Source organism: Crinia signifera, chromosome 19, assembly GCF_055691185.1.
Source record: "Crinia signifera chromosome 19, ASM5569118v1, whole genome shotgun sequence".
NCBI classification, from domain to species: Eukaryota; Metazoa; Chordata; class Amphibia; order Anura; family Myobatrachidae; genus Crinia; species Crinia signifera.
Genome location: NC_139226.1, coordinates 63,619,569 through 63,646,666, shown reverse-complemented (window position 1 = coordinate 63,646,666; position 27,098 = coordinate 63,619,569). Strand labels below are relative to the sequence as shown.

At 41.2% G+C, this 27,098-nt stretch overlaps 1 protein-coding gene across 3 annotated transcripts; it reads left to right on the top strand.

Annotated features, from left to right (window-relative positions):
- On the top strand, positions 1-27,098 carry CDC42EP5 (CDC42 effector protein 5). Of its 3 annotated transcripts, none has more exons than XM_083162695.1 (3): positions 1-143; positions 535-889; positions 23,707-27,098. In XM_083162695.1, exon 3 carries the CDS (start codon positions 23,720-23,722, stop codon positions 24,641-24,643), a length of 924 nt encoding a protein of 307 aa, XP_083018821.1. In that variant the 5' UTR covers positions 1-143; positions 535-889; positions 23,707-23,719; the 3' UTR covers positions 24,644-27,098. The 3 variants fall into 3 exon arrangements, with proteins under 3 accessions (XP_083018821.1, XP_083018823.1, XP_083018822.1); XM_083162696.1 differs by lacking the exon at positions 1-143 and adding an exon at positions 234-249; XM_083162697.1 differs by lacking the exon at positions 535-889.

Sequence of the window (27,098 nt, the reverse complement as noted above, 5' to 3'; positions counted from 1 at the left end):
AGGGGGAGGAGGACAGAGTGCAGCTCACTCCATACAGTGAGGATTGCATTAACTTTCCACACCTTGGTAGTGACACATTCACAGTGCAGGAACAGTGGCAAAGGTGCCATTAGGATGGACTCTGACCCTTAAGTGACTGTCAGGTACGTTATCACATCAACTATGCAAAGTCAAAAGAACACAAAGGCAATGCTGATAAAAGGAGTTTGCTATATAGAAAACGTGTCAGCAAAATAATTTATTTTATTGGTAATTATTATTATTATTATTATTATTATTATTATTATTATTATTATTATCATCAGCAGTAATAGTAGTCATATTACCAGACTATACAAATATGTATTTGCCAGATGTATGTTTAGTAGCAGTCTTTAAATAATTGGCATTTTTATTGGTGAGCATTGGTATTGTTTTCATATCAGACAATGGTTTTGGGGGTGGATTACATTCTATCCAGTTTAATGTGTCTGATTAGATTTCCTGACTATTGTTTCATGTAAGAAAGCTGTAGTAAAAGAGTTATCTTTCCAGCCCATAGAGAGACTTCTTGAAGCCCCCGCCCAGGATCAGGAGGGAAAGCGATAGCAGTAGTAGGCGCCTCTGCTGGCTGATCCAGTGCTACACTCACTGCCGGCTGATACACTCGCTGCTGGCTGATCCAGTGACAGACACACTACTACGACACACTACTACACCACTGCTGCCCGGGACACACAGCACAGCAGGCAGCTTGCACAGGAGGGGAGCTGCAGAGAGAGAGAGCACTGGAATACCCACCCCCTGTTATTTGCCACTTTTTTCGGGGGGGACCTTGGATTACAAAACGGAGAACTGGAGTCTTGGGTGGAAAAATAACCTGATTTGAGATAATAACCCCTTAGGGAAGGTGAGTTGATCTTTTAATACATTGGGAAGAGGAGAGTTAACGCATGCGGTTTGTAAGAGAAGGGCTGGTGGGGCGCCCAAAGGAGAGAAGGATCAGTTCCTGTAATAAATAATGTATGGGAGCAGGGCAGTCCCGCGTGCTGCTGTGCTGGATATTGTGGCTCAGTCAGGGGGGCTCTTGGAGCCCGCTGGGGCCCGGCGCAGGGAGTCAGACTGGGAGAGCACGGGAAGTGTGGGGCTGGGGACTGACTGCTGCTGCTGTAAAGCTGGTAATAGTATTAGCTTCAATGGCTTAAATTGTGCAACATGTGTCCCTGTGCGGTTTTATTGTGTCCTAATTAGCTCCAGGCAGCCTAGTTCTATCCTGGAGGGGATCACACATGGGCATCTATTGTAGTGGGTCTCTTATGGTGAGGAGTGGGTGTCAGTTTCTGCCAACAGAAATGGTTGATTGATGTGCTTCTGTGAATACATACATACATACATACATACACAGTAGCGCACGCAGGGGGGGTTTCTGGGTACCCAGAAACCCCCCCAGGAGTCTAAGGGCCCTAGGCTGAAAGCTGAGGGTCCCCTCTTTCCATGGGTACAAGAATTTTAAAAATCGGCCCTTGGGAACCGGAGATATCTGACTTCAAAGCAGTGGTCCCCATCCAAGCCTGTTAATTGCTCTTCCGAGTCAGATATTTCAGGTTCTGTCTGACTCAGAGTTTCTCTGAGGGTATATTCCAAAAGCTGGGACTTTCTCTACCATTGATGGACACTAGTAGCTTGTCTCTACTATTCCCAGAACCAGAGATATCAGCCTTCCAGCAGCTGGTTACTACTCCAGCTACACACACCTGGTATGTAGTTTTATATTCTCGTTGGCAGATTGCTCGGCCTCCTGAACTCTGATCCCCTAGTCCCCAGTACCATTAGTAGGTGGGATTCTCTTGTTTTTAAATCCATTACAATCTAATAAATGTATTTCTGGGAACTGGAGATATCTGCAGTCAAGCAAGCTGTCCTCCCACCAGAAAATAATGAATAATATGCCCACTCCACTATACACCCCTCCTCTGCATATTAAACATCCTCTACCACCCTGGAAGTTATGTATCAGGGCCCCTTCATTCAGCCCAGTGCCCCCTTCTCCCACCCCATCTCCCACCATCTGTGCAGTAAAGGGGTAATTAATGGAAATTACTGATCCAGGCCCTACATGCTAAGCAGTTGATATAATACCCCCTACCACCCGGGGGACATCAAAGCTTCCCCCACCCCTACCGCTGGAGGATCAGTAGTGGCCCCAATACATTGCTATGCCCAGGGGTCTACACTGCTGTTGACGCCCCTGTATGTATATATATATATATATATGTATGTATATATGTGTGTGTGTGTATATATATATATATATATATATATATATATATTTTTTATTATTATTTATATACATTTGGTCTATCTATAATACTTTAACTGACCCGGCATATACTGGGTCACCTAAGTGTCCATCTCTGTGCTTTGCTCCGCCCCTCTGGAAACCCCCTTCTGAAAATCCTGCGTTTGCCACTGATACAGAAAGCCAGTGTTCTCTGGCATAGTTACTTTATAACTAACAGCATGCAGAGTATAGGCAGCAGTAGCCTTTATGTACTAGTTTATTGTACACCATGTGGCCTCTCAGAAGTTACCTATCTAATCTACAATCTATCTGCTTGCAAGCAGCTCTACTCCAGCCCATTTTTCCCTTTGCTTATGCAATCTTGCTGAGATAGTTAATCGTTATTGCTGTGATCATGACAAGTGACATGCTACGAAAAGGGAGTGTACTAATCTCCATAGCTATGTGCTTTAGGTTTTGGAATTCTGAACAAGGTGTCTAGATTACAATCGTTTTGCATATATTGCGTAACACCTAACAAATGGAGACGTTTCCTTCCTTGATCACATGTAAAAATTAATATTGGTAATAATTGATGATGTCTAGATTCTGGTCCTTTTGTGTATTGTGTAATACATGAGAAGGGAGATTTGTTTCTTTCCTGGACCACATTATGAAAATACTGATAGTAATTGGATATTTGTATTACAGTCGTTACAGTGTTTCTGAAAAACTTTGAGCTTTTATAAGGGAATGCCAATAAAATATGCAAATATTCACCAAATCCATACCATCAGTGTGTTGGTTCTCATATTGAACTTGCATTAGATGGGTATAATACATTGAGGACCTTATTCTTGTCCATTCGCTCCCCGTGTTCGCACAGCGGTGCTATGGTGCATCCTCTTGGTGTAAGCAGCCATATAATCTAACTCTGTCCACTTGGATGGTAAAGTATGAAACCAGTCCTTTAAAAAAAAAAAAAACCTAAAATTCATGTCGACCTATTGCTGGTTTTGACCATTTAAACATGTGAACCTTTTTCATGTGTTGACACATGTCCTGTCGACCAATATTATCTAGGAAACAGCCAGGGCGGACGTTCACATAATTGTGGGTTGTACATTCAAATAATTCCGGTTGTTTATTATTTAACAGTTTCTTTATAAAGCGCCCACGTATTCCGCAGCGCTTTACAGAGAATATTTGAACACTCACATATGCACACGCACGCAGACATTGTTGGGAACCAATTAACCTACTAGTATATTTTTGGATTGTTGGAGGAAACCGGAGTACCCGGAGGAAACCCACGCAAGTACGGGGAGAATATACACATTCCGCACAGTTAGGGCCATGGTGGGAATGGAACCCAGGACTTTAGTGCTGTGAGGCAGTATTGCTGCCTGTTTGCAGATGGATAACTGTTGTGCTCGCTAGTAATGACGATGCTTATGACACTATGCATGTAGATGGCAATGGATTAGGCACAGAAATGAGTCTGTATTTGGCACACGGTGCGATTTGGAAGCTGATCGAGTTTGGCTTAAAACCGACCAGCGATTTTGGCTGAAAATTGCACGCTATTCTGTCTCATTCTGTCTCTACCTCATTTTGACTAGACATTGCTGGTGCATGGCGCATTGTGCACCAACGACCAGCGATTTTTGTCATAATCGGAGGAGCATGCAATACATGAGCAATTATAGACGCCACTCCATCTTCCCTTATGTTTTTACCCAAAGCTGCTAAGCACAGTAAATCTGTTGACTATAGAGATCAATGATCCCAAAGTCAATGATGTATTTTGAAGACTCTGTTCCTATTCTACACAGAGCATATATTTCAATTATAATTTTTTTTTTTTTTTTTTTTACATGTTCTGGGAGGGAATATGTCTCCTCATTCCGTGCTGTGGTCAGCTGGAGGTGTATTGCTGCTATAGCTTTCCTCATAAACAAATCCCATAGTTAAGCTAGTTGTCAGAGTGTATCATGTAAACATAGCTGCTCGCTGAGTTATTGCTCACAGGATGCGACCCAGGGTAATAGTTCTGTGCAGAGTTCTTATTAAACTTGAAAGCGGGGAATGTTATTCTCAAAATGTCACAGTGAAATCTTTGCCATCTGGCTTTTTACGTTTCAGTTACACCAGAACATGAGAAAGAAGCCATTGTCTATCATCATTATTCTACCACTTACAGTAATCAAATTAATGCAGAGCTCCCTCCATGGGAACCAGATTAACAGGGGGTGTGACTGCCATATGGTGGGGGGAGTGAACTGTTGGTGATAAGGAAATGCAATCCGGGATGCTTGTGTTATAGAGGTGGGAACTTTTTTCCTTTTCAAATTCAATTGCAGCACCCTTAATGGAGAAAATAACTTAAGTAGCCTGTATTGAGACAGCTGGACATTTTTATTAATTATCTTTAAAGTGTAAGCTGCAATGATTACCTACCTCCTGGCATCTACCTATGCGAAAGGACATGGATTTTCCTCAATTTATACCATGCACCCCTACTTTTTCTTGAAGGAATGGTTCCCAGTGAGAGATGCAGGTGGCCACTGTGGGAACAGTGTGGAATCCGTCATTGTGGTCCAGCCAGCGCAGACAATGTAATGGTTAGCATCACTGACTTACATCACTGAGGTCATGGGTTTGATTCTCCCTGCGCTTCTGTGGGTCTCCTTTTGGGGACTCAGTTTTACTCCCACAATCCAAAAGTATACTAGTAGATTAATTGGCTCCTGACAGATTTAATCCCAGTGTGAATGTGTGTGCGTGTATAGATTGTTAGCTCCACTGGGGCAGGGACTGGGCATGTGAATGGCAATTTGTTCTCTGTAAAGTGCTGCAGAGAATTTGCGCTATATCAGTATCTAATCATAAACAAAACCCTCTCTGGGTGATGCCAGAGTTCATGGTATTGTGCTGTGGTACAGGCACCATGTGCTGTGGGTCAGGTACCACAAGAACATCCTCAGAATGCTGGCGGTTAGGGTTCATCATCGCCAAAGTGTTAGGTTCGTGGGGGGGGGGGGGGGTAAATTTACTATGGGATGGGTTAAGGTGAAGATTAGGTGTAGGGGAACAACACTCACCGGAACTCACCTCTCCTCAGACATCTGTGATGGAACCTGGAAGGTTATATGCTGGAGACACTACTGAGTAGGGGAGCAGTTATTCATGGCAACATAACATAGTAAATGTCAAAATAGCCACTGTCAACATGTTAGTATGTCAACAGTTTTATGCAGACTTTATACAAGCTGACATAACCTCACTTAGCTGTAGCCACCTTTTTGCCACAAGTGTCTTGTTCATGTCATAAATTACTGTGCAAGTGGGCCAGCAACTATGCTGTGTGTGCATGTACGGCATGCTTAGCTGCAGCCTAACATACCAAGCCGCACCCGCGGCTCTGTGCAGCACGAGTGCCTATGCACCCGTGTTGCAGGTAAGATTAGCTTGGCTACATCTGTGTACCAGGCTGAATCATTTATCTGGAAGCCCTTTATCTAGAAGATATGCTCTGTATGATGGAAAGGAGGAACAAGAAAGAAAAGAATTACTTAATCAAAGAGTCCCTTTGAGCAGAGCTGACTAAAGGCTGCCATTTACTAGTGCAATAAGGGCACTTTTCATAAAGTGTCATATCGCAGGTACTTTTCTTGCAAAGTGAGGCGTGTTCCCATGCGCCTCGCAATCGCAGATCAGACTGGTTGCCATGACTACTTATCGTAGCCCTTCCTGGGATCGCATACGATGCATCTTGGTCCTGATTCTGGTTCACTTGCAAAAACAAATTCTCTTTCTAATTTTTATGCTAAAGTAAATACTGGCTGCATTATTTTTACACTGCAATATTAATATCAATGTTAAAGTATAAACCCCATTCAAATCTAACTCTGCACGTTACATCTGCTCCCCCTGCAGTGCACATGTTTTTTTTTCCATGCAAGTGAACCAGAATCAGGCCCCTTATGAAAAAAGACCGCATATAGGAGGTCATTCTGGTTGGTATGCTCCCCTGCGCGTTCGCACTAGGCAGCGATGTTTTGCTTCGTTTGTGAACAGATGTGGTGACGTGTATAGTCGCCAGCCCGTTCGCATAGCGCAGCGGGGGCGTGGGGCCGCGGGCATGGGTCACGTCCATGGGAACGCCCAGCATTTTCATGATCATTTGCCCATGCGATTTAGAAGTCATTTGATGGTCAGCAACCATCAAATGATTGCGGCCCCATTCGATGGTCGGCAAAGCTGTGAATGGATGTTTATGCAAAACATTCATTTGTGTGCGGGGATATTTGCCATGCGAGGGGGGTGGCTATTTGTGCAGGTTGCGGGTGGCGTTTAGTTGACTCGCAATGTTGCGCACTTCGCAGCTTTGCGAGTCAGTCAGAATACCCTTCATTATGTATCGTATACGATCCAGCTGCCAGGTGAGTTGACGGGTTACCCCATGCGAGGTACTACTTGCGGTACCTCCCACTAGCGGATGTGGGCCATAACGGCTTCATAAGGATATTGATGCCAGGGTAGGTAAGGAAATAAGGTTATGTTTAAATGTAATTCAGTATATCATGGTTTAAAGGCACAAATTGATATAAAAAGCACGGACGGTGTAATGGTTAGCATTACTGCCTCACAGTGCTGAGGTCATGGGTTCAATCCCTACAATGGCCCTAACTGCGTGGAGTTTGTATAGTCTCCCCATGCTTGCGTGGGTTTACTCTGGGTACTCCGGTTTCCTCCCACAAACCAAAAATATACTGGTATGCTAATTGGCTTCCAACAAAAATGTGTGTGTGTGTGTGTGTGTGTGCATGTGGTAGGGAATATAGATTGTAAGCTCTACTGGGGCAGGAGAAAAACACATAGGGGTATATTCTATAAACTAAAAATGTGAAATTAAAAATGTTATCAGGTTTTTACCGCCGGGTTATTGTGACGGGGGCATCGCCAGAAAAATCTGGCAATGCCCCATAGAAGCCTATGGGCTTCTTGCGCGACTCACCGCCGCGCCGCACGACACCCCTCACCTGTGTCCAGGCAGCACAGTTCTGTTCTCTCTGCGCTATCATCCTCTTCCGGGTGCAGGGAGGGGAGAGCCGCTGACTCACCGCAAGAGCTGTCCTTTGCCATAATTATCGCATATGTTAGTGCATAGTGTTCCCGCTAGGCTGTTTTAGCGGGGCGCTGCGCCCTACCCGATTTTTAAAGGGCAAAATGCACCCTGCCCCTCTCGCAGCGCCCCGCTAAAACAGCCTCACGGGGAAGCCCAGCGTCGCCCGGTGCTTCCCCGGCAGTATAGTGGCTTCGGAGGGGCCGGTCCCACCCCCTTTGATGACACTGGCGGCCCGGGCACGCCCCTTTGATGACGCCGGTGGCCCGGGCACGCCCCTTTGATGACACCAGCGGCCCGGGGCCGCCCCCCAGCTGTGGCCCGGTCCGCCCCCGGTGCCCTGCCCGGTCTCCATCCTAGAGTGAACACGAAGTGCATATGCGATAATTATGAATGCGAAGGGGGACGGAGCTGGGGTGCGGATGTTAGAACATCCCCCCCATAGTGCTAAAAATCTCAGACCCCAATCCCATTTTGGTCGGAAATGCTGAGTTGATGATTTTCACTGTGAGATTTGCAAAATGTAGGCAGTGATTGAACCGGGGACTCACCCTGATATATGGACCCCTAAGGCTCTGACTGCTTATTGCCTGAGATGCCTCCCACAGATTTACTAGGACAGTGATGGCTTACCTTGACACTCCAGGTGGTGTTGAACTACAAATCCCAGAATGCCCTGCTACAGTATTACTATATTTTGGCCATCACTGTATAAATAAGATAGTATTGGTGTTTTTGCACACACGCTGAAACTGCCAATAACATACATTCAGCAAACAATTACCAAAAATACAATTTGAACTTTTTATTGTTATTATTAACCATCTTTTTTTTTTTCTTTACCAATCACTTATTTTTCCTATTATCTTCTACAGTGGTGATAATTTGTGAAGCAGTCACATAAAGGCAAAAACACATATAATGATGTCCCCCTGCCACTGACATTGCCGGCGTGGGGGCAGGCATCGGAAAGAGAAAAAAGAATGATGAAGATCCCTTCGCCGGCACTGTATTAATAATTACTCTCCTCTTAGGTATTAGGGTGTACCGCACTTTCTGTGCCCCTTCAGCCACTCAGCTATGGTTCAATACATAGGGGGAATCAACACAAAGGATACATAGTGCAATACAGTTTAATGCAATACAATTTAAACATGCACAGGAATTCAATAAAACTTTGTATAAAAGTGTTTTTAGGCAAAATGAGTGCAAAGTGTGTGTTTACCATAGATGTTGGAACTGAAAATAGACTCAGTTCAAAAAAAGTCTTGGGTAGATTGTATCACCAGGTAGCATCCCGGGTAGGGTCACCACGGTCCCACTCCAAATGGGAAACGCCTCTTTGTAGTCAATCACCTGTACAGTAGCATGCGCGTTTCAACCTATATGCTAAGGTCTTTATCAAGGCATGTACTCAAATGTATTCAGTTTAGTCCTTAAATACCCCCAGTATCCAATTAGGATTCCCCATCCTATGAAAGTCCGTGCAGCACCTGTACACATTGAAAGTCCATCCAATCGTTGTCATGTTTAATGCCACACTGTCTCCGGCCATGTCATCACATTCACATGGCCGGAAATGTTTAGCATGCTCTACGGGTCCATCGCAGGACTCCATTTCTGGAATTCACTGCTTCCCCACTTCCAGCAGAAGCCCGTTGTGCTTTCCTGCAATCGGCCTTGGCTTGGCCTTCGTTAACGATGACCTCCCTCTGCTGGATGAGGGAAGGGGTCATTAATGACGCATGGGAGCATACACGCTAGGAGCGTGCACACTAGGCGATATTGTCAACAATATCGTTTAGAAATCCTTTTATTGTGACCAATATTGTCTAGTGTGTATGGGCCTTAAGTGTTTATTGATGTTTTGTTGGTGTTCATGTTTCTATTTTATACCCCTTTTACACCAACGAAAAACCCAGGTCGGACCCAGGTCAGTGTTGGTGTAAATGGGACCAACCCAGGTCCATTGACACTGGTCTCCTACCCAGGTCCTGACCAGGGTTGAACACTGGTCGGACCTGGGTCGTGAGCTGTGTAAATGGTCAAACCCAGGTCGGGACATCTGGGTAGTGCTGAAAGGATACCAGAAGCATGGGACGCCTTTCCGTAAGTCAGTACCATGCGTTCCACAGTGCATTGCAGCAGCAGAAGACAGCAACCCGTGCGGACAGTGCACACAGGCTGCTACCTGTCACTCCACAGGTGGACCTGCCACAACCCTATCTGGCACTAAGATGCAGTAGTGGGACCAAGAGCTTAAAGGAGGAGGGTGCGTGATGTGCCTCCCACTCCAGTGACTCCATTTTTTAAGGGATATATACTCTACCTACAGAAATCATTTATGTTTGTTTTGGGGGGGCTGGGGTAGGGGTATTGATTGTATGGTCGACCTAAAGATTGTCGACAGTCATAAGGTCGACATACTGTAAGGTCGACATGGGATAAGATCGACAGGTCATCATGTCGACACAAGCATTAGGTCGACATGGTCTAGGTTGACAGTCAAAAGGTCAACATGAGGTTTTTCACTGTTTTTTTTTTTTTACCCGAATGTCGACATAGTTTTAAGTGTCCATGCACTCGGCACACTATTTTATTCTCCCACAATTCCCCAGTGCAAAGATGGCTAACCTTGACACTCCAGCTGTTGTTGAACTACACATCCCAGCATGCCCTGCATCAGTTTTAGCATGGCCAAATAGTAAAACTGTAGCAGGGCATGCTGGGATGTGTAGTTCAATAACAGCTGGAGTGTCAAGGTTAGCCATCACTGCCCTAGTGGATATTAGGGCATGAAATACCGCCTGTCGGTATATGTCGGCTCATTAAACAGTGAAAAATCCTATGCCGACCTAATGACCTGTTGACCTTGTCCCATTTGGACCTTGCAGTATGTCGACCTAGTGGTGTCGACCTAATGACTGTCGACCATCTCTAGGTCGACCAACTGACTGCTGCTGCAGGGGCAGAGGACTGGGGAGCACATGGGTGATGCTGCACTTTTATACCGCTATGTGCGCTTCATCACTGAATATAACTTTTTGACAAAATATTTTGCTAAATAAACCAACCAACATTTTTCAATGCTAACTTGTCATGTCTTTTAATTTTTATTTAAATCATTGAGGGAAGGTTGGCTGGCAGTTTATCAGTCCTAAAATTGTCATTTTTAATGTCATCCATAGGGAAAAGCAGGGCTGACCCAGCTTCAGTGTAAATGGTGCAGACCCAGGTTGAAGTGCTGTGTAAATGGGGTATGAAGCAGGGTCCGACCCTGGAAACTTCCGTGTTCAAAGACCAGGGTCCGACCAGGGATTTTGGTGTAAAAGGGGTATAACTAGAAGCAAAGTAATCTGGTGCTAAGTCTTGTACCATGAGGCTGCAAGTGTCATATTTGTTCGACTGTATGGGTCCTTTGGCGGGCACTGACTCCTACTGATACCTGACAGGCGTAATCCGAGGATGGTAAATGATAGCGTCTTCTGTTTTGTACAGTCAAGTAAATTTTTTACTTAAATAGCTACTACATTATACATGTCACTTTCTAGGCCATTGTTTTGCTTTCAGTAAATTGGCTACAGATGGCTTACTGAAGGTACATTTCAGCAAGCCATATTTAAGGGATAATTTATTGTTTGAAAAGTATATGGTTACAGATTCTTAAATGTATGAATCTAGGGATCAGATTGGCTGCGGCAGCTGCTGTCCAATTATGTCAAACTTATAACAATTTTTTTTTTCCGTTTTACTGTCCTCGTATACATTATATAAAATGGTGATGGCATTGAAATGAGAATGCTATGGGGTGGGGTGGCTGTATTTCAGGATGATGAGACATGTAGAAAGCAGATATTTAGGTATTCGCTAGCAATTTAATGATGGAACAATATTTGTTATTTTGGTACTTGTGAGTTATCCGGGCTGCCGATTTCTAAATCGGGTCGGATCGGGCACATCGCATCGCATCGCATGCGACCATCGGATGCGATGCGATGACCCGATTTTTCCATAGGAATCAATGTTAAAATGGACTGAGTCCATTTTAACATGGAATTCAATGGGAAAAAGGGGTCCTTTTCATACCCCTACTATCCAAGTGGGCATGGAGTTGGATATAAACCTGTGGCGAGCGTAGCGAGCCACCGAGCCCGAAGCGTGGCGAGCGGACACAGAATACCGTCCCCTCGCGGGGCTCGCTTCGCTCGCCACGCTTCGGGCACGGTGGCTCGCTACGCTCGCCACAGGTTTATATCCAACTCCATGCCCACTTGGATAGTAGGGGTATGAAATGGACCCCTTTTTCCCATTGAATTCCATGTTAAAATGGACTCAGTCCATTTTAACATTGATTCCTATGGAAAAATCGGGTCATCGCATCCGATGGTCGCATGCGATGCGATGCGATATCGCATCGCATCTGATTGTATGCCTTAACTTAAGGCATACAATCAAAAAATCGGCAGCCCAGATAACTCACAAGTACCGTTATTTTAAAATATTGTCATTGTCAATAGCAAAACAAATCAATTCAATTGAAGAGAGGAACACCTCCAAAAGAATATTGGATAAATTATCCACTACTATATATTAGGGGGGGGGGATAGCTGAGAATAGGATGTATTGGGAAAATTTGTGTCAGGATGTACCATACATGCTTAGTATATCTGTTACTGATTGCGTATGTACTAACCTATGTTATTAGCATTACTGCCTGGGTGTGGTACTGGCCGTACTCAGACAGCATGGCGAACGCAACGAAGCCCCTTGCGGGCTCACCACACTGCGGGCATGGACGAGGGAGAGTGGCCGTTGGGAACCCGTCTATCAGTGTTTTAACGGTCGGGATCTCGATGTCGGGTAAATGACTGTTGGGACCCCGTCCGGCACCCTTACTGCCTTACGGCCCTGAGGTCATGGGTTCGATTCCCACCATGGTCCTAACTGTGCAGAGTTTGTATATTATCCCCATACTTGTGTGGGTTTCCTCCCACAATCCCAAAATTACTGGTAGGTTAATTGGCTCTCAACAAATTTAACCCTAGAATGGTAGTGTGTACGTGTACATGTGGTAGGGTATGTTGATTGTGAGTTCCACTGGGGGACTGATGTGAATGTTCAAATACTCTCGGTAAAGCGCTGCGGAATATGTATGCACTATATAAATTAGTGGTAATAAATAAAATAAGAGTTCATTTTTGAATTCATCTATTTTGATATATTCTACTACAATTTACGTCGAAATTGGCCACACTCCCACTGTATTGATCGGGACAGGGTACAGTGACCAGTGCCCTAATCAATGCTACCCCCCTAGTGGTTTCCAACGAAAGCAAATGGCACAATACTCTCTCTGTAAAGCGCTGAGGAATATGTGTGTGCTACATATATAACAGGTTATTTCCCCGTTACCCGTGGTCACCATGGTAGGCGGGTGCGGAAAGTACCATCGAAAGTACATTGCACTGAGGCTAAAACATTTCTCCTCTCATTTGTATTTGTTAAGTCATGCAGGACATTGATTATAAAGTCGCTTTCAATGTGTTAATTGTTGCTATATACTATGGGATAGTTCTGGAGGGGAACTGTCACCATTGTCATAAATACTATAAACAATAGTTCACTCATGAGAAACATGCTAAGCTTGAGAGGATCTATGTCTCGTCATCCCTACTGTTGTCCGGATAAACCCTCCAGCCAAATAAAAGAATGACGCATTGAACAACCCTTATACCACGTCCCCTTCCCTACTCCTCCCCATTCCGACGTCTCGCTCCGATTTTATTTGTGAACTTAGAAATAAACTGTAAGTCAGAGATAAGTCACGGCAGGAATCATAAACTTGTTCAACAGGTTCTGGTGTCAATTTCTCCTGCTTTCACCTGCCTCTGCTTGATCTACATTATCCTGCTGTCTACACTGGAAACAAACAGTTGGAGGGAGAGAAGTGGGAGATAAATTAAGTGACAGATTGTACTGTTATTTTTCATAAAGTTTAGGACATAATATATTCATTTAGCTGTGAGCTCACAATGTTTACCCAAATGTAATTCTAGTTTGCAGCATCTTTAAGAGCAGAAATCCATTCGTTCCAGTGCAACTGTAAATTTATATTCAAGGGTGAATGTAAAAAAGAAAAGCAGATAATATTCCAACAATCTCTTAATGACCATTAATAGAATAAGCAATGGGTTCTTCATGTGGAGTGCTGGGCATGACAGCTGCATGAACAGGAATATACATTGTACGGCAGTATAAACAGATTAATGGCTTTGGGCTCCTTTTTATATAAATGGTTCCAGTTTTAAGTCTGAATTTAATAGTGGGAGTGGAGAGAGGAGTAATGTATGAGGAATGTGCTCCAAAATGAGGAACAGATGTCCCACCCGTGATTTTTTTTTATTTTTATTATTACTATTTTGGTTTTCTATATATTTAATACAAGTAATAAATAGGCTTTAAATTCAGCAAGCGTAATCTATCACCTGTTTGTAAAGTAGAAGAGCATTAGACTATGGGCCTTGTTCAGGTTCACTTGTAGTTTTGTGATTTCTTGCAAGGTCATAGTGCTGGACTGCCATGTTTTGGGTGGCTGCGCGTGGTGTCATGCAGCTGCCATGACTCACCCTGCAAACTGTCCCGACACTGCTACTTTGTGCCAATATCACATTGCTGCCCTCACAGCACACTGTCGCCGGCTCTTAAGGTCCCCATACACTAGTCTGACTTGTCCCAAGGACAAGTTGCACCAAATTGCCCTTGAGCTCCCCTGGAAGACTCACTCACAAATTGGCACTTTAGCATTGGAACATTTTTACATGCTATTTATAAAGACATGAACTTCCACTTCAAGTTTTATAGTAACTTCCTAAAGTGAGGCTCATTCATCTATATACCACAGGATCTTAACCCTTTGAATGCCAAAGTTGCTGTGAGAGATCCTCAAAATATCCACTAAATATACCAGCCTCACTCACAGCGACTGTTCTCTTTTCGGTGCAATATTTAACTAAATCTTCAATTAATTGACTTGGCTGTATTTGTATTTATACTAAAAGACCAGTCGCTGTGAGCGACACTGTCATTTTTAGCCAAAATTTTGAGGCTCTCACAGCAACATCAACACTCAAAGGGTTAAACTGAGTCCTCAAGACCCCATGTAGTTTGTTTTCCTGTGAATTTTTTTTATTCATATAGATTTATGGGGGAGGGGTACAGAAAAGAAAAAGGGGAGGTGAACTGTGGACCAAGATTGAGAACAACTGATCTATACAATGTGATTAAACATGTAGCATCCAGATGAAGGACCGAAGGTCAGAAGTTATACATTTCCTCATCCCATATTACTTTTGAAGTCTCAAGAGATTTACCAGCTGATCTGCAGGGCTCAAAGAGCAAATAACATCAGGAGGTCTCATCACTGTTATGGCACAGGTGTCCTGAAATGGGAATATATTTGGCAGGTTCCTCACTTGTTCTCACTAGCTACTGACTTCATCGCTTTTGCAATTATCCTGATGGGTGATTTTTTTTTTTTTTTTTTTCTCATTAAAGTGCTTTACCGACCTCTGAAACTTGAAATTGGGGCCATCATTGTTTAAACATCTATATATTACCTGATGTTGATAGCATGATCTTTCTTCAAAAAAATGTTGTTTCGAGGTGTGTCTCAATGGAATGTTAGCTCATGTCCGCTGCAAATGGTACATTGAGACATTCATAAAAATGTACCTGAACAATAGAAATGTCCACAACATGTATACACAAAACGTGTCTCCACAGACATCCAACTTGTAGATGAAAGGGTCACTTAACATGCTGACCGGGTATGGCCAATCTTGGAGAATGACACTGGAGCTGTTGAACACTAGACGAGACTCTAGAACAGTCACGCAGTGATAATGTGTGGCACACGGCTTACCAGGGTCTGCCACGCTTGACAAGTTTCAGCTGCTCTCGGTCACAGATTCATTCGTCTGTTGTGAGCTGCCTTTATAAGTGGCCAGGGCAAATTAGTAGAAGATCTAAGTGCTTGCTGTCAAAGATAATGTAAGGTCAAATCTAAAAGCAAAGTGTGCACACTGTGAGATGTCTGCTCTGCCATAGTGTGAGAAAATGTTACACTCGAAGATACGCATACATTTATGCGGAATACTCCTTTTTCTAAGAATTGATTCTAATGCCCCATGTGACTTTCTTTTTATAACTGTTGCCCATCACATGTGGTAGTGTTTCAATGGAGGGCATAAGTGAATAAGTAAATAGTTGCATCAAAAAAATGTGATGAGAAACAGTTTAACTGAACATTTTGGAGACCTGTAAGTATCCTATTTTTTTTGTATTGACTATTGCTTAAAATTTACTTTTAAACTCTTAAATCTGATTTTTATATACATTTGGTAACCATTTCATATATGTGTATGTTAAAACACAACCACTTTTAATAAGAACTGTTAGAACTGTTTTGATGGCTTCCATGGGATGTCACCACTGTCTAAATGCCTCTGTGCACATGTCTCTGGCATTGGGGAAATGGCAAAGTTCTGTGTAAGTGATCCTGTTGTAACGTTCATGTCTAGCTGACTTTGCATACAATGCTATTTATAGCAGTCTTAAGACTACTGGTCTGCAAATAATCTGATAATTGAAGATCCTTTAGAATTTTGTATAACCTGTTTATGGTATTTTCCCACATAAGTGTACCAAACATTTAGCATTTTACTTGCATCCCCAAATTGATAGTCAGCTTATTGCAAATCCATAATATGAATTTGTCTGCTACCCCAGGGCTCATGCGCACAGGTGTTGATAGACAGCTCTAGTTAAAGCTTAACAGCCGATCGTGAAATTTCCATATAGCCTATTGTAGTTTACGTGTTACAGAGCGTTTATGCTCCTCAGTGTTACAATAGAAGCAAAGGCTTGTCTGGAAGGGTGTAAATGTCTGTCCATCACTTACATTCTAGTTTAGACTACACGCATCGAGCGCATTTATAGAGGTTCTAAATTCCAAGATCAATGTTCTGCCTTGATTTTGTGGCAAGTGTAAAACCTTAATTTGCAGTGGCAATCCGTTCTAAGATCTATAATGGAGTGCTTTAAATTTAGCAGAGACCTCACCAATAAATAAACATAACTTCTATAGACTTCATAAACATTCGCTTAGCATATAAGTTAATGATTGTGCTTATAAAAACAATTTTAAACTCAAAGTTCTATACAATGAACATGCAATATATCAGTTATGGACAGCCTGTCTTCCAACCTTTTAAAATGGCTGCACATTGGGGCAGATGTATGAAGCCTGGAGAAGAGATAAAGTGGAGATAACTTGGAAGAGTTAACGCACCAGCCAATCAGCTGTGTTTGAAATATGACAGTTGGGATCTGATTGGCTGGTGCGTTATCTCCTTCCACTTTATCTCCAGTTTATCTCTTCACCAGGCTTAATACATCTGCCCCATTGGAACAAATGTACTATGACTTAAAGAGTTAAAAAGTACCAGTACCAGCCAATCAGCTCCTGTATTTGAAAAATGACAGTAGCTGGTTGATTGACTGATACTTTATCACTTTTCAAGGCTCTGTACATCTGTACCATTCAGTAATTCAAAAATGGTTCCATAGTGACTTGTCACCCAAATCACACATACATACTGAAATGCCCCAATCAGTCATCAGATCCCACATTAAACAACAGAATCTCAAGAGGTAAGAAGCAGCGCTGGTGAATTTGAATACTTAACCCTTTGAGTGACAAAATCTCTGTGAGAGATGCGCAAAATACCAGCGTCGGTATTATTTTGTGTAAAGGGTTATATTTTCTATAAGATAAACATTACAGGTCAGTATGATTAATAAAAATGTTTTGCTTGTCAATTTTGAAACCTATTTTGACAACTTCACTTGGCACTCAAAGGGTTAATAAAATATGTAAGAGTTGTCTGAAAAAAAGTCACTGTATAGTTTAATGATTCGTATTCAATATACCCATATAAAAACAGGAATTCCTGAATAAGAGCAATGTATAGTCACAGGAAAGTCACATGACATTTGGCTGCAATTTCCTTCCAACCACCGCACTCCGATGAGGACAGAAAATGGGCATCCATGCAGTGCTTCGATCTTCCTCTAGCGGAAATTTACCATTAGCATTGCCATCACAGTGACATCTGCATCACAGGACAATTGGACCCTAACATTCGGCGCCCTTGAGAATACCTCCAGCAGTGAGATAATACCAATCGTTACAGTGCCATTTAAAAACCATGACATTATGGAGCACTTCTAACATGTGCCTAATTACTCCCACCAAAAAAGGGACTGATTGTGCTTTACAATTAGAATTATGACCCTCCATTGCTCATATTCAGAAATTCCTGTTTTTTGTGTAATTCACCAGCACTGCTTCTTCTTACCTCTTTGGTAATACATCCTATCAGATCCCACATGCCTTGTAGACCTGCACATTTGCCACTCACATACCACTCTGCATGGAGTGTACTGTAGGGAACATGCTGCCAAAAGTTAATTTTCGGCTTTGGTTGCATTTCCTATATGTATTAAGCCCGGCAATGCCCAGTTTTGTTGCAGAGGGTAACATCAGATTTTGCTGGCATTACCCTATAGAAGCCTATGAGATCCCACCCAGTACCCTCCATGACCGCCACAACCCATAAGCACCTACATCACAAAGGGAAGCTCTGTTCGGAACAGCTGTCCTTTGCAATACTTATCGCGTGTGTTAGCACATAGGCGATTAGTATCATTGTGATGTGTGTCAGGATGTGCCGCAAAGGTTTAGTACATCCTGCCCTCAGACCTCCTGGACATGCTTACCTCGTCCCACGGTGGCCTCCAGGATCCTCTTCAGCGACATCTCCGGTCCCAGGGGTGCATTGCGCGAGTGTGCCGGTGACGATTCGCTGTTTTTTGAAGAGGTGCTTTTTCTTTTCATAAAATAAAATTAGACTGGCTGGCAGGCAGATATATTACTGTGAATATGGATGAGAGTGGAATAAGAAAAGACCCTACTGATTCCAATGACCCCACTAGCATTTGCCACATACAAACTGTAACTGTTTCGTTGCCTGCTCTGTTTACTTGCTTTCAGCACATTATCTATGATTGACCTATCTTTCTTGACCACATATTTAAAAAAAACAGTAAGGAAGGGCTCTTAAAAGAGTTCAGCTTTTTATTCACACATATGATATATATGTTGGTGTGTATGTATGTATGTATGCATAATACTGTATATATAATCATAGACTTGTTAGCAGAAAAACTTAGCAAGTTTAATGACAGCGACATTTCAGGGCTTGCTACTTTGCGCTCGCGGCCTTATTGGAGTAACAGCGGTCAGGATTAAGATGTAGGTATAACGACTCTAGGAATCCCTACTGCCAGGGCCCACATACCACACCCAGTCAGAATGGCTTGACTATAGAGTAGAAATGGAAAGGCCTACAGATCAGGACAGCATAAAAGCTGGTGATTCCTTTCATTTTAGCAAAATCGAGGAAGAAAATGAAGGTTCCGAATATTGTGACATGAGTCAGACAAGTCCTGCTGAGATGCTTGTCAGATTCCAACATAGTTTAATCCTAATTTACTAGTTCTGCACGATTACAAAGAATAGACAAGTGTGTCCAGCTATGCCACCATTTTCCGGGGTAGGGTTTTTTGTTTCTAGTTTCTGAGAAAAGCGGAAAAGGGGCGACTGGTCTCATCTGAAGTTGTATTTCATGAGCCAAAACCAGACAGAAGGTGCTTTGTTCCCTATTCAAGTGTCAGACACTCGGCTGCAGCCAGGATTTGTTAAATATTTAGTTTGGGGGGGTTATAGAGCTTCTGAATATATGGGGTAGACACGGATGCATATATAATATGCAGCACTATTATGAGTCCAAACAGTCGGGTATCAGACATTCCAATTGGGTGGCCCCTTCACATAAAAAAAAGAAAGGGACATCTTTAAAATGCAAATGCAGAGCAAAGCATGTAATCGTGTATCTGTTATTCAGGGAGCAGAACTATAAATATAAGAACTGTATCCTTGACATATTGGCAAAGTAACCATAGAGAAATGGATACTGCAATGAGGGTCTCGGTGTAAATACAGGTTGAGTATCCCGTATCCGTTAACCGAATTATTCCGAAAACCATACATTCCAGAAAGTGACATTTTTTTTTTTTTTTGCTAAAAACTCACTGGGGACATTTGTAACAGCCCTACTGAGGACATGGTATGTAACTGGCACTATATATGTGCAAGAAAATGATTGCTTGGCATTCAAATTCAATATCTGAGATAGTACACAAATTTTGTTTCATGTTTTGAAACCTTGTTTTTTGAACAAATAAAATATATTTGTGTGTATTTTATGTGTTTATACAGCATACATGCAAGATACTTCAAAAGACATAATTGAAATATTAAAATATTCCGAAATACGGAATAATCCGTTATCCAAAATTCTCCTGGTCCCGAGTATTTTGGATACGGGATACTCAACCTGTACCACAAAATTACTTGTCCCCTTTTCAACTAGATTAGTCTTTAAATCTAATACCATGGATTTGTATATTGCTACTGGTGCTATACTGTAGGCACGTGCCTCTGTTAGATGTTAGTGGAGTAGATGCTACTGTAGTTGGCTTAAGCTACTTGGTTGCAGCAACAATTTAAAATCCAAGTAGATGTGACGTGTGTCTCTCTTTTACAAATAAATTTTAAGAGATGCATAAAGTTTATTTTCTACTGGAACTTCAGTTATCTGTAGCAAGTTTTTTTTTTTTTTTTTTGTTATGCTTAAATAATGTTCTGATGCCTGCCTACAGTATGTACTTTTCTGGGCCAAAACAGGTTTACTGTATATCTTAAATTTAACCATCACACCTCAACTGCGAGACGGATTGCTCCCCCAAAAAATGAAGCAAATCTAAATAAATTAGCATTTGAATACTAATATGCTTGCAGATTTTAAAATAATCGCCTCTGATTCATACAGTTTAAGACTTGTGACATTACCAGATACATTGAATGATGTCACTCCGTGTGATTTGTCATATGCAATAAAGTTTATTTATTTTTAAATGTCAGGTCTGTCTGTAAAAGTGTCCCTCTCTCTGTACATGGACTAGTCACTCTGCTTTCACATCCTTCTTATGTTACTGGCATCACCTCTGAGACCTTTCTGGCATTCCTACAGAATGCTGAACATATTTAGGTATGCTTGTCACATCAGATAATCTGAAAATATGCTGGTGATTCATTTTAGGAGGTTACATCGGCGGCAATGATAAATGAGCCATTTTCAGCGTATGTTAATAGCGTCAACCTGTTTAACCTTTAAAGGCCCCCTCTAGTCATACTTAAAAAGGCCATTTCAATGCATATTTTAGATTTTCTTATGCAGCTCAAAATCTATGAAAGGCACAATGTAAAAAAAAAAGGTTAAAAGTTAAGGCCCACACACACTGTCAGTTTTACCAGTTGAGCTGCTTTCAGCTCAAAAGCCATCCAGTGTATGGGCCAGCGATGAGTGATTAGCGCAGATGCATTATCGCCGGCGGCAAGTGCTAATCTTCTGGTATTACCACTAGATGAGCGGAGGGGAGGATGGCTTTCCATAGCATACTGCAATGGAAAGTTGTCCACCCCCTGTGAAAATTGCTGGCCATTGGGAAAATCGCTCAGTGTGTATGCACAAATGATCTGCAAATCTGCTGAATTTTATCATACAGTAGCAATCTGGAACCCAAATTGATCTGTGAAATTAAACCTTTTAAAAAACCTGATTTAACATGCCCAATCCATTTTTGATCAGAATCTGTGATCTGTTAATCCCGTACATTGCAGATGTATATGCACAATAACAATACACCTACACACACACACACACACACACACATTTTGCTTTTAATTTTCTCAGGATGTGATTCGCACTGTAGTAAAACAATTTACAATCTCATTACAGACAAAATACCATTACATTAAGATAATACATTTCCAGGCCACCCAATGTAAATGATCTGAGGTGTTACTCATGTTGACACCAGTTTCTCCTTGAAAAAGGTCCACGGTTTTGGTTTTGGAACATATCTCTACAACTCCTGTGTGCTCCTCGAATAAAGGAATATTTTTATTTTATTTTTACAGAGTGCTCATTTCTCATTTGGGGCCCACCTTCTATGGCATATTCACCCCATAGATAGATATATACATACATACATACATACATACATACATACATACATACATACATACATACATACATACATACATACAAAATGATGAAATTAATACAAAGAGACTCGCCTTGTCAGTGGGTTTAAAAATGTATTGCAGATTAATCATAAACTAAAACCTTGGACATTTTATCAAGGAGAAACTAGTGTCAACATGAGTACTTCAAATAATGTCCCACATCGTAGTCAAATGACCCACCAAAGCCAGGAAGCAGGGCTAGTTTGGCTGCAAGTGACAATGGTTTAAATATGTGGTGTCCTGCAATGCTAGAAAAAGTTCTGTCTGTGCCACTTGGTTTCATTTGGCATTAGATTAGTAGCAGAAGAGCTAGTCAACACTCTAGTTACACCTTCTTAATAGCAGTTCCACCCTCATTGTTTACATGCTTACAGCGCATCTTCCTATTAGCTGACATCAGTAATTTGTCTCCATAAAAACAGGTTGATCATAAGCATAAGGCCTAAGGCACCACTTTGAAGTTTTCTGAGGTGGCAGGATTGGCGCTTGGGACGTGTGTGTACTGAGCAACATACTTGTGTTTTTTTAAATTGAACACTGTATGTAACAGATTGTACATGTTGCTCTTACACAACTTGTATACAAACAGCCAACTATTATCTTTTTCCTGATTATAGATCGGGAAAAAGATAATGGAATTATAACCCAAATAGTTAATGTTCAAAGTGGTGAATTCTGCAGACCTAATTACAGTATAATAGGTACTATGTAGTGCACTGTAGCAAATATTTTATTCTGTCATAACTTTATAGGGTTCTGCTCTCCTTTTTCTAACTACTTATGTACACAGTAAGGAATTTGTTGGAGTTAATTGACATATCGCTGTATTGCATGGGAGAAGCCATTTCTTTATTCTTGGCGCCAGTGGAGGGGACTCACTACCTCTTTGTCCCATTTATGTATATAAGACTTCTGGTTATGCTTGTATTAATGTAGGCACAGTAGGCTATTAAAGAGTATGTATCCTTTCTGCATTTGCAGTAAATGTTTTTTAATTAACTTCAGTTTTTATACTCCTAGTGGTCAACCATTGTACCTGTCCTATGTCTCTTCCTTTGGCTGACACATTTTAAAATCACTGTATTGCAGAACCAATCTACCTTATACAATATTTGCATATATAGATCTAGTAGGTAATATGGGCTACATAATTTTTTTATTTTATCCACATTTAAGAACTGTTGCATAAGGTCAATCTAGACTAAAGGGCATGGCTATAGTTGGCACTTAAAAGGGAGGTAATGCGTTTTTCACAATTTTTTATTTTCTTATTTTTTGGGGACTTTGTCATACTTTACCATCCACATGGACTCCTGTCGGCCTTTTTCCAGTGTCCTCCTTTTGGGGCTGACCTATTTACTGTTGACCTCAAGATCCAAACTCCAATGTTTGTTGTGTGCATTCAACAAGCATTTTTGTTTTATGTGCTTTAGTGTAGCCACAAACCACAGTGGCCTCCGTTTGTAATTTTTTTACCCAGGGATGGCCACTGTTAAGCCATCCAGCGGTTTCTGATAAATAGCATCTGACCTAAAGTAATACGGATGGATTAAGCATCAATGGATATGTAATTTTGAAATAATACTCCTAGCAATTACACATCTTTTCATTATCTTGCAATTATTTTTTTAGAATTATGATTTATGTAGGCTAGGCTGGTTAAATTCAAATGTTTTTGGTTTTTTTAAACACTTTTTTTTAAATTCTGCTGTGACTACAGGAAAGGCTCTATAGCTTTGGCATGCAATATTCAGCATTTACGTTCTTATTTTCAATTTCAATTGTCCGAGTGTACTTTGTTTGTTTATTTTAATATGTTTAGTCTATCTACATATATTTAGATGTAATCAGAATAATCTGTAAAAAATGGTATGGTTGAAATTTTATTCTAAAATAAATCAAATCCTTATATCATTATTAATGCTAGAAAGCATTAAAACATGGTTGATCAAGGTTTCTATTGCATGATGCAATTCTTTTCATTAAAACGTTAATGCTAACAGAAAATCTTTTTACAAGTTATTAATGTTGTGCTTTTACTTGCAGACTCCTTTCCAAGATGCCAATCCTCAAGCAGTCCAGTTCCCACTCAAAGAAGCGAACCCGTATTGATCGAGAGATGATCAGTGCCCCATTGGGCGATTTTAGACACACTATGCATGTTGGAAGAGGAGGTGATGCATTTGGGGACACTTCCTTCCTTAGTAATCATGGTCCTTCCTCACCTCCACCAGTAGAAGCGCCGACTTCCAAGAAAAATGGTCTCGTAAAACTGGCTGGTACAGGAGATCAGGAGGAAGGTAAAATGGCAGACTCTTTAAGTCAACGATCACAGTCGTCCGGAATAGGCTCTGGTGCAGGGAGTGTTTCTTCAAGCCCTGTCAATAATGTGTCATCTAAAGAAGACAGCTTATGGAACAACAGCTGTGCAGGAGGAAATGCTGATCAACTTGACTGGCTATCACCTGGAAGGGATTGTGGGTTGAAACATGCTGAATCCATTTTGTCCTTCCACCTTGACTTGGGCCCGTCCATCCTGGATGAAGTTTTAGGTGTAATGGACAGAGATCCTCCCAACTCTGAATGGAGCAATTCAGATGACCAGTGTGATTTAGGCTTCAAGTTTTCCTCTGTAAGTACTACAATTAATGAAAAACACACACAGTCCTCCTCCTTTATAGAGCCACAGAGTAACCATTATAGTCTACCCAATACACTGCCAACAAAATCTGGCTTGGACTATAACTCAAGTATAACTTCAGAAAATCAAGACAAAAATGGATCCATTGATGAAGAGGACAGTGAAGAAGAAAAACGATCCATCTATGAAGGTATTGCAGATAGTTCAGGGCAACGTGAGGGCAGTCTGCATATCCGGCACCATGCAGAGCTTGATGATGATGATGATGACGAGGATGATGAAGATGAAGTTGGCCAGGGTTACACATTTGATGAAGACCTTGATGACGAGATTGGCGTATAGGAATATAAATATATACTGTAAAAATTGTTTGATATCCCTTGCTTTCATATTTCTATGATAAACATTGTGAGGCATAGGTCAGCAAGTGCAAGTGGTATAAATGTTATACATTGGACTTTCAAAACAATAAGATTATACACTATTGTAGTTAAATAAAATATTCTAAAAGAATATACTTTGTACAGAGGCAATTTTATGCATTTTACCTTTTTCAATTCTTCTAAGGACTAAAGACTTGGAACCTTATATTTTCGTTGGATGCATTGCAATTTTGTTTTAGTTGGAAAATGCCAGAGATTTGCCAAAAAGTGGTTTATGTATGATGTTTGCCCTCATTGACTGCTGGAAGAAAACCTTTATCCATTGTTTGCTATAAATGGACACAATGTTACAGATGGTTATGTGGTTTACTGTACTTAGGTGTATTTTAATGCATATGTTTCACAATTGAAATTTTGGCACTTGTTTAGTTTTATGGCGGCAGCATGGCCATGTGCTACTTACCGGTCTGTGTCCCCTTGTGGGGCTCGGTAGCTTGCTATGCTCGCCGCACTATCTAAAAGCAACTCCATGCCAATGTGGATAGTGGGGTATAAACTATCCACGTTGGCATGGCATTTCTTTTAGAAAGTGTGGCGAGCGCAACCCGGAAGTAGTGCGTGGCCATGCTGCCGCCGTGAAACCAAACAAGTACCAAATTTTAATATCCAAGTGTATACTGGAAAAGTGTTGTCCTCCATCTGTTATATGGATGCAATGCAGTGTTCTTGTGCACCTAAAAAGCTGAAACATAGGTTCCATACCCAAGATAGATCTAAGAAAAGAGTTGTCCTTGTAAATCTCTTTGTTGTAATCCTTCTAAAGTGTATTTATTAACACTTTTATTTCTATATACATGTATTCAATTTACTGCAGAGTTCCACATCCTTTTTTTTTTGGTCTATCAAAGACCACCTTTTATAAAACAAAATAAACTGCACAAATAATGGACCATTATTAACCTTTAGTCCAATTTCAGAATGTCACACACTAATTGCTTATAATGTAGTGGATATAGATTTTATGGGGGCAATTTTTAGTGATTACTGGCAGTCACAAACATGGCACATTTCCCATGCCCCACATAAGGGTGATCAGGACAATGTAATATTGGGGTACTGGAATATTCTGTGATGTGCATCATTGTGTGACCTGCACATCACTGAGATATGAGAAAATGAGTGCCTGCTAGTCCATAAAAGTAACAATAATGTGTGTGGGTTTTTTTTTATTATTATTTTTTTTTGGGGGGGGGGTTTATTCAAGTGAAAACAACTTTTGTTTGTTTCTCTATTGAACAAAGCTAGATTAAGAAAAACAATATATTTTAAGTTAGGGTTTTTGTCACTTATAATTGTAACTATTTTCACCAATTTAAGATATAGGAACAGGGAATGTTTGTGGTTATTGGACGGGCATATTTTTATTGTATTTAATTTTAAACACTAAGTTTTAATATCAATATCGGCCTCGGCAGTAGAAAATAAATGTTCTATGTCTGACTGTAGTGTGCATCGTAATCTGCATCTGGACTCCGCATTTTTGGATTTCTTGAAAAGGACACTAAAGATTCCAATCATTTTTTGTTTTGTACCAATGGCTGCTTCTCCCACTAGGGTGAACCACTGTGTTCTAGACAATTTTCCTTGATATTTTTTTCTATTTTTTATTTTATTTTTTGCACAGGAATTGACCACATAGTATTTTCTATGCATTACAATAGAGCTATATATTTTGTGTATCTATGCATTGGACAAACCTATGAATGAAAAAGCAGACTAGATAACAATGGTGGACTGCCAGTCTTCAGAAGTGTATTGGAATTCAGCTGGAGAAATGAATTTTGGTGCCATGGTCAATATTATTTGCACACTACTGGTGTTTCACATAAGGTGCACTCTCTCACTACATTGTATACCCCTTATTTCAAATTAAAACAAATCATTTTAACATGCCAGACATCCGATTTGGTTTTTCTTTTGCTGCCTGTGCCCATACATGGAGCGAAACTGCGTTTTGAACTGGACTGCATCGCATCTAGTTCATAACACATGCGATGGGTTAAAGCAGTGTGCGTTTTGAACTAGATGCGATGCAATCTAGTTCAAAAAGCACAGGCAGCACACACTTTTATGTGCTGTGCAATGGGATGTGCGCGGGAGTGCGCATCTTATCGCACAGCTCCGTGTATGGGCACCTTCAGTTGATCTATGCATCTTTTATAAATATTTTATTTTTGAGCCTCTCTATGATAAAAAAAAAGCTTCACAAAAATGTATTTCATATAGTATCTTTTTTTTCTATAAATATGTTTTATGCATTAAAATAGTTTGCAGCTCTTTATATTTTGTTGTATTTTCTGTTGATTAAAGCCAGAGTTAAGGATTTTGTATGCTTTTCTACAAATCAGAGGGTT